General features: G+C 49.5%; 1 protein-coding gene across 1 annotated transcript; it reads left to right on the top strand.

Annotated features, from left to right (window-relative positions):
• The first annotated feature begins 12,237 nt into the window (after positions 1-12,237).
• On the top strand, positions 12,238-13,170 carry LOC128948611 (olfactory receptor 14I1-like). Its single transcript, XM_054293382.1, has one exon. The coding sequence runs from the start codon at positions 12,238-12,240 to the stop codon at positions 13,168-13,170; it is 933 nt and encodes a 310-aa protein (XP_054149357.1).
• The last annotated feature ends 327 nt before the right edge of the window (positions 13,171-13,497 follow it).

Here is a 13,497-nt window from a genome sequence, read left to right as displayed (position 1 = left end):
CCTTTGACAACAGCATGGTTCCTTCCTCTGAGGAGGTTGTAATTCTCTCTGGAGGAACTCTTGGAAACTTGGACACAGCTTCCTCTGAGAGACCTATGGGAGAACTGATGAGAAAAATGGCCATTGTGATTCCGGAGTGTAAAGAAAATATTTTGTTGTCTTTCCTTGAAAAGTTTGTTAAAATCACTGGAGGAAAGGGAGCAAATGATACCAGTGAGACTGACAAGGTTCATTCACCCCAAGGTGAGGAACACAAGGCTGCTGAAAGTCCTACAAGAAGCCCAGGTCAAGTAGGTAAATTCCCAATAACTACTGAATTCCCAGGCTTGGGTTCCTTGCCAAATGTGAGAATCATTATTCTCTTCATCCCTGTCACCTTTGTGACAGCTACTAAGAGCTTCCCCTTTCTTTTAATAATATCTGTATTGGGCCGAATTACACTTTTATTGGAACCTGCCAGCAGCTGAGCTGGAGCTGTGCAGGAACCAGTGAAACTTGGGATTGCCACAGAATTGCTTCTATTGTCAGCTGGTACTGCGGCGGCCGTGGAGCAGAGGGGTGGGAAAGGGGGGTCCGGGGTGGGAGCAGAGGAAATGCCGGGGCCGGGTGCTGAGCACAGGGCTGAGCACACAGAGATGATTGTGTTCTTGCTGAGCTCGCACTGAGCCAACGCCTGTCCTGCCCCTTGTTCGGCCACGCTGGGGAGGGGCTGAGGGTGTGGAGGAGTTTGGGAGGGGACAGAGCCAGGACAGGTGATCCCAACTGACCCCAGGGATACCCTTGACCAAAGGAGGAACAAAGAGGAAAGAGGGACATTTGAAGTGAGCACTTTTGTCTCCCAGGTAACACTTAGGCAGGATGGGGCCCTGTTTAACCGTTGGACATGGCCAGCACCAAAGACACAGATACCAACTTAACTTAAGGAACAGGGTAATTTAGATAATGCAAATTTGCCAAAATTTTCAAAAATATTAGATAGGCAAGGCAAATAATCATTAGTAGATAATTGCAAAAGAGAAGATGTTGAAATGATTATCACATAGCTTTGCATTTCTCGCTGCAGGCTCTGGAGATTCTACCTCTGCCTTCAGTCAGGGTTGCATTCCCTATCAAATCCTGGTACCAAATCCTGCTTTTCAAGGCTGGAACAGCTTCTCAGGTTTAGCTGGATGTGTGTTCAATTACCATCTGTTAAAGGTGGGGCAGTTATCATCTGTTAATTTAGCAGTTTACTTTATCTCTTCCACAAGGAATCCTCCCTCCAGGGAGATATCGTCTGTTAATGGGCCATTGAGTGTCACTGATAAAAATTACATCACCCCATTGTGGGAAGCTCCACCCAGAGGGAGGAGCCAAGCATTTCTACTGGGATATAATCTGAGAATGTGAACAACAGAGTTAGCCTTCTCCCACAGGATTCCCAGAAGAGCAGCTTTCAGCTCCACTGGATCCCAGAGGAAGACCAGGCCCATCGAAACCACTACTGGACCTTCAGAGGAAAACTCCACCCTTCTACAGGATCACTGCTCCAACAGAGCCACACCTGTCACTGCAGGAGCACTGCAGCCACCATTTAACGGGAGTGCTACCAACACTCTGACCAACAGGGTGTCAGGTTGTATTCTGACTCTGTAAGTAGTTTTTTAGTACTATTGCATTTGTATTTTCTATTTTCCTACTGAAGAACTGTTATACCTATTCCCATAAATTTTGCTTGACAGCCCCATATTTTGAAAATTATAATTCCAAGGGAAGGGATCAACATTTTCCATTTCAAGGGAGTCTCCTGCCTTCCTTGGCAGACACCTGTCTTTTCAAACTGACACAATGCCCCGCGACACCCAGGCAGGTGAGGAGAAAGTCAGTGCCCCTTTCCCCCTCTCTCCTGCTCCATCTCCCAGCCCAGCATGGCCCCCGGCTGCAGGACAACCCCTCTGCCATCGCCATCCTGCCAGGGATGCACTGGGGGGATCTCCTTCCCCTTCCCTGTTGCATGGAGACAAATCCCATCCTCTCCTTGTTCTTCCTCCCCCAGAGGAAGAGTTGAGGATGGAAACCAGGGAGGACAAATCCCCGTGGCAGAACCTCGTGGAAGAGAAGCCCTACAAGTGCTTGGAGTGTGGGAAGAGCTTCAGGAAGAACTCACACCTGATCTGCAACCAGATGATCCACACAGGGGAATGGCCCTACGAGTGTGGGGAATGTGGGAAAGGCTTCAGCTGCAGCTCTGCCCTGGTCACCCACCAACGCATCCACACTGGGGAGAGGCCCTATGAATGTCCCAAGAGTCAGAAGAGGTTTCAGACCAGCTCCAATCTCCTCCTGCACCACCAGCGGATTCACTGAGAGGAGAAGCCCTTTCGCTGCCCTGACTGTGGGATGGGCTTCAAGCAGAAATCCCACCTCATCATCCACTGGCGCATCCATTCCAGGGAGAAGCCCTACCAGTGTGGGGAATGTGGGATGAGCTTTCACCAGAGCTCCAACCTGATCTCCCACCAGAGGACCCACACCATGGAACAGCCCTATGAGTGTGGGGAATTTGGGAAGAGCTTAAAGCAGAAGTCCCACTTCATCCACCACCAGGTGATCCACACTGGGGAAAGGCCATACAAGTGTGGGGAATGTGGGAAGGGCTTCAGTCAGAGGTCCCAACTTGTCATCCACCAAATGATTCACACTGGGGAGAGGCCCCACAAGTGTCCCCAGTGTCAGAAGAGGTTTCAGACCAGGTCCCATCTGCTCCGCCACCAGCAGAATCACACAGAGCAGAGGCCTTTCTGCTGCCCTGACTGCGGGAAGGGCTTCAAGCACAACTCCCACCTCATCACCCACCGGCGCATCCACACTGGGGAGAGGCCCTACGAGTGTCCCCAGTGTGGGAAGATGTTCACCAGCAGCTCTCACTTGACCAGACACCAACGGAGTCACCAGTAAGGAAAGCCTTGCAAATGCACCAACTGCAGGAAGAGCTTTGTGCACCACTCCAGCTTCATACCCCATGGGAGGACCCACTTCGAGCAGAGCCGGGGTGACCCACATTCCCAGTGATCTGTGCTGGGAGGACACCTGGCTGGTTATCCTTTTGCTTTGGCTCAAGTTTCCTCTTGATATTTCTTTATCACTTAAAAATACCTGAAATAGGACTAAAAATAAAGAAATTTATCAAAGATGTGTAGAGTTCCACCAGTTAGCAGTTACTTGAGCAGGAATTTATGGTTTTGGGACATATTCTGGAAGATTTATGGGTTCTTGGGAGATTTCAGAAAATATTCTCCATATCTTTGCACTTCTCAAGTAAAGATGGATTGATCTGTCATCTCAAAATGACTCAGCCCCACTGAAAACAAGTCAATCTTACCCTCACGGGGCTCAATCCCACATCAAATTGCCTTGTTCCCACCTCAAACAAACCCAGTCCCGTGCCAAAATTACTCAGTTCCACAGCCTCCAGGGTGAGATGGGATTGAAAGGAGATTGGGAGAAGTGGGATCCAAATTTGACGGTCTGGGATTAGGATTGTGTAGGTCTGAGTTTGTGTGATCTATTTTGATAGTAAATAAAATTTTCATAATTATTGATTTCTGTCCCATTCACTTTCCTTCAGTTCCGTTTTGTTTTTCAGAGTGTCACCTTCTCAGCTGATTGTGTTTGTGTCCTCCTTTCTCTCCTGCCTTTCTCTGCCCGTTCTGTTTCTCTCTGAGTCTCCCTTGACCCAGGGCAGCTCCCACCAAAGACCTTGCCCTGATTTCATTCCCAATCCACGAGCTACAACCACCATGGATGAAGTTATGAAGGCTGGCATTGAAATGTCACTGTAGGATCTTGCTCCACTTGGCTTTTGTCTCCTTCTTGAGAGCTTTGCCTTCAAGAACAGGAACATCTTTTCCTGGCAGGGAACTGGAATTCCAGTCCCTGGGAGTGGGTGCAATGGATCCCAGAGGGGCATTCCTGAGGCTCCCAGGGTGCTGCTCCTGCCATGCCTCCCAATGGGCTGTGCAGGGCCAGGGGACAAGGTCCACCAGTTCTGTTGCTTCTGCAGTGCCACAATGGCCCCTGGTTCCACGAGTTTCCCTACAGCCAGCAGCGGTTCCTTGGTTCCCATGATGCCCTCCTGTGTCACCATGGATATTTGGTGTCATGAACTTCTTCAGTGTCACAATGGCCTCTCTCACTCCATGAGCTTCCACAATGTCAAAATGGACTCCTTGGAAGGGCAGTGTCACCATGGACCATTGGCTTCATGCAACCCCACTGGGTCACCATGGACTCCTTGGTTCCATGAGGTTCTGGGGGTGTCTCCATGGTCTCCTTGGATCCAAGGTGTCACAATGGACCACTGGATCCATGTGGCCCTGCTGTTTCACCATGGCCTCTTGGGTCCATGGCATTTGAGTGTCACAATTGACTCCTTGCTTCCACGTCACACCCTCAGTGTCAAAATGGCCCTTTCGTTCCATGGGGAACACAAAAGTTTTGTAGAAACATGGAAAAATCCTGCTTAAAACAGATGGGAATATCTGTTTGCATTCAAGAGAGATGTTAATGGTGAGCATGGCACCAGCAGCTTCCATCTGCAGCTGAGATCCAGGGAAAGGACAGGGACAGAGAATTCAGCTGCAAGACTCAGAGAATTCTGCTTCCAGAGGCCATTTCTGCTCACCCTGTCTCTTGTAGAAAGATGACACCATTCAAGGCAGCCTGGATGGATCAGGTGTTTCCTGAGTGGGGTTTGTTGTTCAGGAAACCCATTCAGGCTTTTCCATTTTTTCTGTTTTGAAAGCAAAACCAGTGAGAGACTCCAAGTCAGAAATACAATTTATTAGGAAAAGAAAAAAATAAAAAACCAAAATGCATGCAATAAGACAAAAGAGAAACTTCTGACAAAGTTAGAATACAACTTGACACCCTGTTGGGCATTGTATTGGTAGCAGTCCAGTTGGTGGTGGCTGCAGTCCTCCTGGAGTGGCAGATGTGGGTATGTTGGAATAGTGATCGTATAGCAGGGTGTAGCCTTCCTTTGAAGATCCAGTGGTAAAGACAGCTGTTCCTCTGGGAAATCCAGTGGAAAGGCAGCTTGTTCTCTCCGAAGCCCCAGATAATATCCAGGTCGGGATGCTTAGCTCCTCCCCCCTGGGCAGAGCATCTCACACTGGACTGATATCATTCTATCAGTCATGAGATGGGTCCATTAAACAGAAATGGCTCCTGGAGGGAGTTATCTCTGTGTCATGTGGCAAGGCATTGATGGGCCCATTAACAGGAGATAAGGAATAAAACAATGCCCCTCCTGGTTTCAACAGCTCTTGAGAATGGAAATAGAATACATCTTTATATTTTAACCTAGGACATCTATCACCGATGGAAGGGTGGGACGGAATAACTTCATCTTCGGTGTCATTTTCTACTCTTCTCAGAGTTTCCCAAGGGCTGGTAGTGCTGTTGGCTTCAGGAACAGTTTGGGCAATGCCTGTGGGACTGAGGGCTTGGTGGAAAATGAGAACGGGTGTTATTCTTTTATTTACAGTCTTTTGCTACATGTCCAGATTTCCTGCAGTTGTAACAGTTTCCACTGCCTTTATTACATTCTGTATTGTGGGGAAGCACATTTGCTGCAATCAGTGCTTCTATTGCGACCTGGCCTGCAGCCTTGGCTAGGCTGGAGTCACAATCTGACACCGCTTGGCAAATGCAAGCGTCTACCATCTGAGCGATGGTCAACTCAGGGTCAAGGGGGAGGATGTGCAGAACCTTTCTGCAGTCAATACTGGCATTACAGAAAGCTAATTTGCTAATAAATTAATCCCAGACCTTTTGATCGTCTACCTGGTTTTCCAGCACTTTCATAAGGTGATCGACAAACTTGATACAGCTCTCATCCAGACCCTGGCAAATGTCAGTGAAGTCAGTGTGGGATGTAGAAGCATCAGGTGTTTGGAGGAGGGTGGACCATGCAGCACCTTTGAGATCTTCCAGTATTGACCAGGGGAAGACTTCAGCCTGATGTTGCAGTCCAGTATAGTCTCCTTCCCCGGTAATGCAGCTCATTCTGAGATGTTGTCACTCTTCTTCCTCAACATAACTTTTTGGTAAGTCATTAAGTTTATTTATCCAAAGTCCTTTCCACAAAATAAACTCAGCAGGTGACAATATAATTTTCATACACTGTTTTAAATTGTATGGTACCATCATGTGGGCAGTAAATGTCGTGTACAGCAAATGGTTAAAGCAGGGTCAACCCCCACCATAATCCTTTGCTTCCTTTACTAAATCCTTCATTTCCCTGTGGGGAATAGATTCCCATTAAGGGTTTTGGCCCCTGTTTATACTGCACAGGTGCCATCTGAATCTTGGATACCACCTCCCAGTCCCCCTCCTTTGTGGCTTTTCTCCGCATCCTTTGCCAAGAATCCCTGGACTCATCCTCATTCTTCGAGAAGCTATCGCTGTCTTCCTCTGTAGAGGAAGCAGGTCTGCTGGGAGGGGTGCAGGGCTTTCGGCCAACTGGCAACACCTGGTGTTGAAGGCCTATGGTAGCCAAAATGGCTTCCTTCTGGTTGGCCCCATGTCCAGTTCCAGGGGTGGAACTCAACTTCAAGGTGGGACCCATCACAGGGGAGGTACCTGGAGCAAAGGTGGGAAATAGGGATGAAGACAGGAGGGATTCTAAAATGGCGGTCTCTCTCACAGGAGTATTGCCATCTTGTGGTTTATAGGAAGGGGGATTAGGATGAGGGGATGAAGGAATGTGGGTGAGGGAATATCTCAGGACAGCATGGCAACTACCACCCTGAGGAGAGGACAGAAAAGGAGGAGAGATGACAGGTAGCAGATGGCTTGTCTGTGCCAAAGGGTGGGCTCCATCTCCCGTCCTGTCCTCAGGGAATGTGGGTTTGGGAATGTGGGAGGCGGATTGAATAAACCAGGACAAAGGATTAGAACCATAAACTTGTGAAATGATCCCATAAATGGAATGAAACAACAGATAAAACTTCCCAACTATTGAAACCATTTGTGTTTGTAAAATATAAAGCTTTTCCCCAAGAGCATCCCAAAATGATGACTGATAGAATCAACAGAGATATCAGGAAACTCTGTAAACTACCAGTGAACAATACCTTTCAAACTCCCCTCAGAAAATGAACTTCCCTCTAAATTTAAAACTCCCCAAAACTTAACAACAAAAACATAATTTTCAGCTTGGGACTGAGTATTTCCCAGAGCTGCCCCCAGTGGAAGAGGAAATTCCCACCCACAGGAACAGAAAATCAAAAGCCCGAACCCCTGGGAGCTCTCTGCCCCTCAGTCACTCACTCTCAGTCTCACAGGCACAACCTTCAGCCAAAGTGGGGCTTGTGGGGCTCTCACTAAAGTTGGTCCCACGGATGTTGAAAGGATTGTCGACTTCCATGTCAGTGAGATTCAGTAGAACTCGAATCTCACTTCAGTGTTGTGGCTGACCCAAAGGCGTACAGCTTCCAGTGACATCTGGCTGGCAGGATCACCGCTGGAGACGCTCACAGGGACCTCAATGAATCTGGTCCCTGTTTGGGCGCCATGTGTAGCATCATGACTCTACTGAGGCCCTTGAAGCGTCCAGCACTCATGAGCCCAAAGCTCGCTGCTACCTTAGAAAGCTGACAGAATAGGCAGGATGGGTCTTTGTATGATCTTCAGCAAACTGGGTTTATTGGTACAGGAACAGGGTACACACCCGAACAGGGTCCAGGGATGAAGACAGGGTGTAGGCTGAGGGAACAGGGTCTTATATGGGGTAGTGAGGGTGGAGCTGAGGGTCAGAGTCCAATGGATAGGGGGGAAAATGGTGCAGAGGAGGGGTCAAAGGTCAGGTCAACAATAGGGAAACAAGGGTGGAGGAATACAGCAAACTAGGGCCAATGGAGGGACAGAGAGATAAGAGAACATTCTAGGGCTAAACAAACATGGGAAATAGGAGTTGAACTAGGGTAATTAGGCCAATGGGCCAATGGGGTAACATAAAGTGACATAAATCATGTGCCTGCAAAGATCAATGGGAGAAGAAAGTGTCTTACCCTAACCTGAAAGCCTATTCCTCTTATCTGGAACCAGTCCTCCATGTTTAGGGGATTGAGACTCTGATGGTAGGCCTCTGGGCCTCCACACATCCTCACAGCTGGCCCAGGGCAGGTCTGGAGTGGTCTTGGTGGCAGCTTGGGCTTGGCAAACACTTGAGGAGGGTGTCTGTTTTCAACAGGGAGCTTAGGAGTTTCAGATAACTAAAATAAAAGAAGAAAACCCCCTCTTTGCCTGAGTGCAGCCAGTTCTCCAAGCTAAGCTGACGCCAGGTGAGTGAAGAGAGACAGGATGGGGTTTGGAAATGTGGAGCAAGGCTCTCCACGCTGAGTCAGAACTCAAGGCACAGCTTCTCAGAGCAGGCCAGACCTGCTTAGGAAAGCCCCTGGGTCTATCAGTCACAGAATGCTGCTATCATTTCTTCTCTAAAGAGAACCATACACCCTTTAAATAGGAATGTGAATTTATTAGAAGCTATTTGAAATATTTCTCTGTAACAATAGAAAAACAACTTCCTAGTGAACTGCACTACAGTTGAGGGAAATCAAAGCAAAACCATGGTTTGCCAGGATGTGCTTGGTCATAATGAGCCCCATGGTGCATTTGGAGCTGAGCCCTGGAACCTCAGGGTCTGACAGGAGATTGCACAAATCTTTCCAGGAGTCAAAGACGGACGAAAACCCCAAAGTGTCTCAAAGCATGAATGGGTCCCACTGAGATGTATCCCCAACACAGGCTCCTCATGGACTCCTTGGAGGAGAGAATTGGAGGTGAGGATGGCATGAAATCCTCTCAGAGACTCAGTGTAGAAAGGAAAATTGAAAGTACTTTAAAAACCTTGAGTATCTCAAAGTATTAATGAGCACTACTGTCAGTACAAAGCTCTCAAGGCACTCGTTAAAGCAGATAATTGGGGCCATGATTGCACAAACCTCTCACAGAGTCTGTATCAAAAGGGAAACACCAAGTACCTTAAAAAAACTGAAGTATCCTGAAGCATAAAAGAGCCCCACTGAATGTTGTTACTGACAAAGCCTCTCCAGGGACTAATTACAGCAGATAATTGGAGGCCATGATTGCAGAAACCTCTCAGAGACTCCAAGGCAAAAGCAAAACCAAAGTCCTTTGAAAAACCTGCAGAGGCTCCTGACCCAGAAGCAGCTCCTGGCAAGGGCAGCACGGCAGAGAGACAGCTCTGCCCAGAAGCAGTTCCTGTGCACAGCCCAACAGGGCTGGGGCACTGCCTGCAGCCACCCCGGGCACAACACAGAGGCACAGAGGGGTTAAACTCAGCCTGGGCTGGGAGCACAGAGCAGAGCTCACTCAGGGCTCACTAGATCAGAAATCATCGCAGGTTTGAAGCAGTCATTCCCCGGCTGTGGGAAGAGAAATTGCAGTTCCTGCAGGGATCTCCTGGAGCTGGCACATCCTACAGCTTTTAGCACCTTTCAGGAGGACTCTCAGAGCTACTCCAGGGCAGGGCTGTGGCCCTAGGGCAGGGCTGGCTTTCCTTGCTGCCCCAGCCCAGGCACAGCCCAAGGCAGCTTCTGTTGCCAGGCTCTGCTGCAGGGCTGAGCAGCTGGGGCTGCAGCCAGGGGTGCCCAGGGCTGTCCTGCAGAGCAGGGTCCTGCAGCCCAGGGTGCTGTGCTGGGGCAGGGACTCTGCTGCCTGCCAGGGACAGCTCTCAGCCAGCCCTGGCAGCTGCTCCCTGCGCTGGGGAGAAGCTCTGGGGGGAAGGAGCCATCCTGAACAGGGCAGGGGCTGCTGCTGAGAGGAGCTGGGTGCAGCAGGGCTGCTCCCAGCTCCAGACCAGCCTGGGCACAGCTCCAGAGGACACTTGCCAAAGAAGGTAAGCCTGGGATTGCTGGAAAGATGAGGAGCTTTCCTGAGAGTGATTTCAATTTCCTGCTTGGAGAGGGATGGGAAAGTTGGGGTGATGACAAAAAGCTATTTCATTTTATACATCTTTCATATATTTGTAGCTCTGTAAATTACTATTACATAATTATAAATCTATAATCCTTTTTTAGGACTATTAAACTTTTAATGAACTCTATTACTATTATATACTTCTATAACTAAAATCCTGTATTCATTATAATATTTTCCCTAAGCTTTTTCTTTGATTTTAGAAAAATAAGCTGATTGTCTAAATGCATTCCTGAAATACATATAGTATACAATACATATAGTATCCTGTATAGTCTTATTATCAGGAAGAGAACCTACAAGAACATTTTGTTTTTGAACCAGAATGTGAGCAGTCATAACAAAAATTGAAGGCAAAGAAGCCCTTGGACCTACTCCAATGGATTGAGCCAGGGGTGTGTAACTGGGGTAAGTGAATCTCCTATTGGATGTTCCTGTTAAATTTTCTTTATTAATCAACCTCAATAAATTGTGTAAATCAGGCCCCAGGTGTGCCCCATACCCACTGGGACACCTGAAATCTTCCAATAAATGTCTGGTTTTTACTTTACTGTTCTAACACTGCTGCAAGGTTTTGGTTTTTTTTTCTCTTTTGATTATAAAAAACAAGGGGATGAGAGAAGAAGAACAGGAATTGTAATCCCAGAATCACAGAACATTCTGAGTTGAAAGGGACACACAGAATCATACAACTAATGTTTGAACATTTACAGGGACTGCAGAACTGTAAATTAAGCTGGTCAGTCTCTCTGCTGGGAGCCTCCTAAAGGGCCCTCAGCCACTCCTCAGCCCTGGACAGCAGCAGCATCACCTCTGCAGGGCCCAGCAGGGCTCTCCTGAGCTGCCCTTGCCCAGCTGCACACAGAGCCTGCCCCAGCCAGGGCCCTGCACACAGGCAGGTTTCTGTAGGGCCCCGGACAGGGCACACAGGCTGGGATGGGCTCTGTGAGCACTGGCAGGGACAAGGCTCCTCTCAGGAGGGAATGTCCAGGCCCAGGGAGATGCTCAGGGAAGGAGAGGGGGCTGAAGAGAGCAGTGCTGGGGGCAGGATGAGGGCACTGTTGGTGTGTGGGTGGTGCCGGGCACAGCTGGGCACGGGAACACTGTCCTGAGTGCCCGGCTGTTTCTGCCCTGCCCTCTCAGGCACAGCACCACAACATCTTCTCTTGGTTCTGCCCTGCCCTGATATTGTCACTGTTATCTGCTGCTCTCAGGGAGGCTCTGGCATTTGCAGCAGCTAAGTCAGGCACTGCCCTTGGCATTCCTGCCAGGCAGGGCTGTCCATGGGAATGGGGTGTCCAAGCTTCCCTGGCACCTGTGGGGCTGTGGGCAAAGCAGTCCATGGGAAAGGGGAATGAGCTGGGCCCCCTCCCTGAGATCCCATCAAGGGGACAGCCAGGGATCTCCTTGCTGTGCCCTTCCAGGCTCTGAGCTGCCCTCCTGGGTGGAAATCTGTGCCAGAGCCTCTGGGAGTTCCCTGAATGTCCCAAAGGGAAAGGCAGAGCTGCAAAAGCTGAGGAAATGCTGCTGGGTTTCCAATGGAGCTGTGAGTGTCCTTGGCACATGGGAGTGCTGAGAGCTTGCTCAGAGACCTTTAGAGAGAGTGAGACATTCAGGGATCCCTCTGCTCTGGGCAGGGACTTGTTTATCCCAGGGTGACCCGGGAGTGTGATTGTGCTCTGATTGCAGCCAAAGGGGCAAAGCCAGGGCAGCTGGGAACAAGCCCATCCAGCCCCTCACCTTCCCTCAGCCACAGGGAATCCTTTGCCTTTCCCATCTGTCAGTGGCAAACTCTAAGTGCAGCAGAACTGCTGGGGATATCTGACCTCAGAGAGCCAGGAATGATGTGTAGATAGGAAAATAATTCCTAAAACCAACTCCTGCCATCTATTTCCGTTAGAACTGCGAGTGCAGATGCTACCAAGCCTCTCAGCATTAGGAGTGATTTCCCGGACAAATCCTGAATATCCAGCCTTGCGCCTCTGCCACATGGCCACAAACCCAGGGCAGAGGGACAGGGATGGCTCCTTGAAAGGCCCCTTGCGCAGGCCTGGCTGCTCCTGGCACACTCAGCCAGCACAACTGGAGCTCAGGCAGGGACCTGGGTGAAGGTTTTCCCAGAGCAGGAACAAGGGTGGGTGAGTCCCAGTGCGACAGTCTGCAGGGAATGGCCCAGGTTTGGCTCCAGGCAGCCTCTCCTGACTTGTCACTGTCTTTTCTCCATGAACAGGTCCCTATGTGCAGCCACAGCAAATGTCCAACAGCAGCTCCATCAGGCACTTCCTCCTGCTGGCATTGGTAGACACGTGGCAGCTGCAGCTCCTGCACTTCTGCCTCTTGCTGGGCATCTCCCTGGCTGCCCTCCTGGGCAATGGCCTCATCATCAGCGCCATAGCCTGTGGCCACCACCTGCACACGCTCATGTTCTTCTTCCTGCTCAACCTGGCCCTCAGCGACCTGGGCTCCATCTGCACCACTGTCCCCAAAGCCATGCACAATTCCCTCTGGGACACCAGGGACATCTCCTATGCAGGATGTGCTGCACAGGTGTTTTTCTTTTTGTTTTTCATTTCAGCAGATTTTTACCTCCTGACCATCATGTGCTATGACCATTATGTGTCCATCTGCAAACCCCTGCACTACGGGACCCTCCTGGGCAGCAGAGCTTGTGCCCACATGGCAGCAGCTGCCTGGGCCAGTGCCTTTCTCACTGCTCTCATGCACATGACAAATACATTTTCCCTCCCCTTGTGCCACGGCAATGCCCTGGGCCAGCTCTTTTGTGAAATCCCACAGATCCTCAAGCTCTCCTGCTCACACTCAAACTACAAGGAACTTGTGCACATTGCAGTTAGTTCCTGTTTAGCACTTTGCTGTTTTGTGTTCATTGTTTTCTCCTATGTGCAGATTTTCAGGGCTGTGCTGAGGATCCCCTCTGTAGAGGGACAGCACAAAGCCTTTTCCACCTGCCTCCCTCACCTGGCTGTCGTTTCTCTGTTCCTCAGCACTGCTGTGTTTGCTCACCTGAAGCCCCCCTCCATGTCCTCCCCATCCCTGGATCTGGCCCTGTCAGTTTTGTACTCGGTGGTGCCTCCAGCCCTGAACCCACTCATCTACAGCCTGAGGAACCAGCAGCTCAAGGCTGCAGTGTGGAGACTGATGACTGGATGGTTCCAGACACAATAAACGGCTGTAAAATTCCTGTCAATCACTTGCAATAAAAGTAATCTTTCATACTACTTGTTTGTTTAATTTTGGACAATGTGTTTCTTTGTTTCACTTTTTTCATATTGTCCACAAAGAAATGTCATTCCTTGTACTATTTCTCATTGTGTTTCTCTCCAAATTCCCTGTAGCCCCAGACTGTGTCAATGATGGGCTGCGCTCTGGGTGACTTTAAAGATAATAAAGTGTCCCGTTTTCGGCTGGTTTTGATGGCCTGGAAAGGCTCGGGATGGCCTTGGGACAGCCCACGCTCCAAAGGACGAAAAGAGTCTTCAGGTTTTTTCTCGG

The sequence above is a fragment of the Melozone crissalis genome, unplaced genomic scaffold (genome assembly GCF_028551555.1).
Source record: "Melozone crissalis strain CALT ecotype California unplaced genomic scaffold, PUWL_Pcris_2 ptg000139l_1, whole genome shotgun sequence".
Lineage (NCBI taxonomy): Eukaryota > Metazoa > Chordata > Aves > Passeriformes > Passerellidae > Melozone > Melozone crissalis.
The sequence above is the reverse complement of the archived record's forward strand: the minus strand, read 5'-3'. Positions and strand labels throughout refer to the sequence as shown.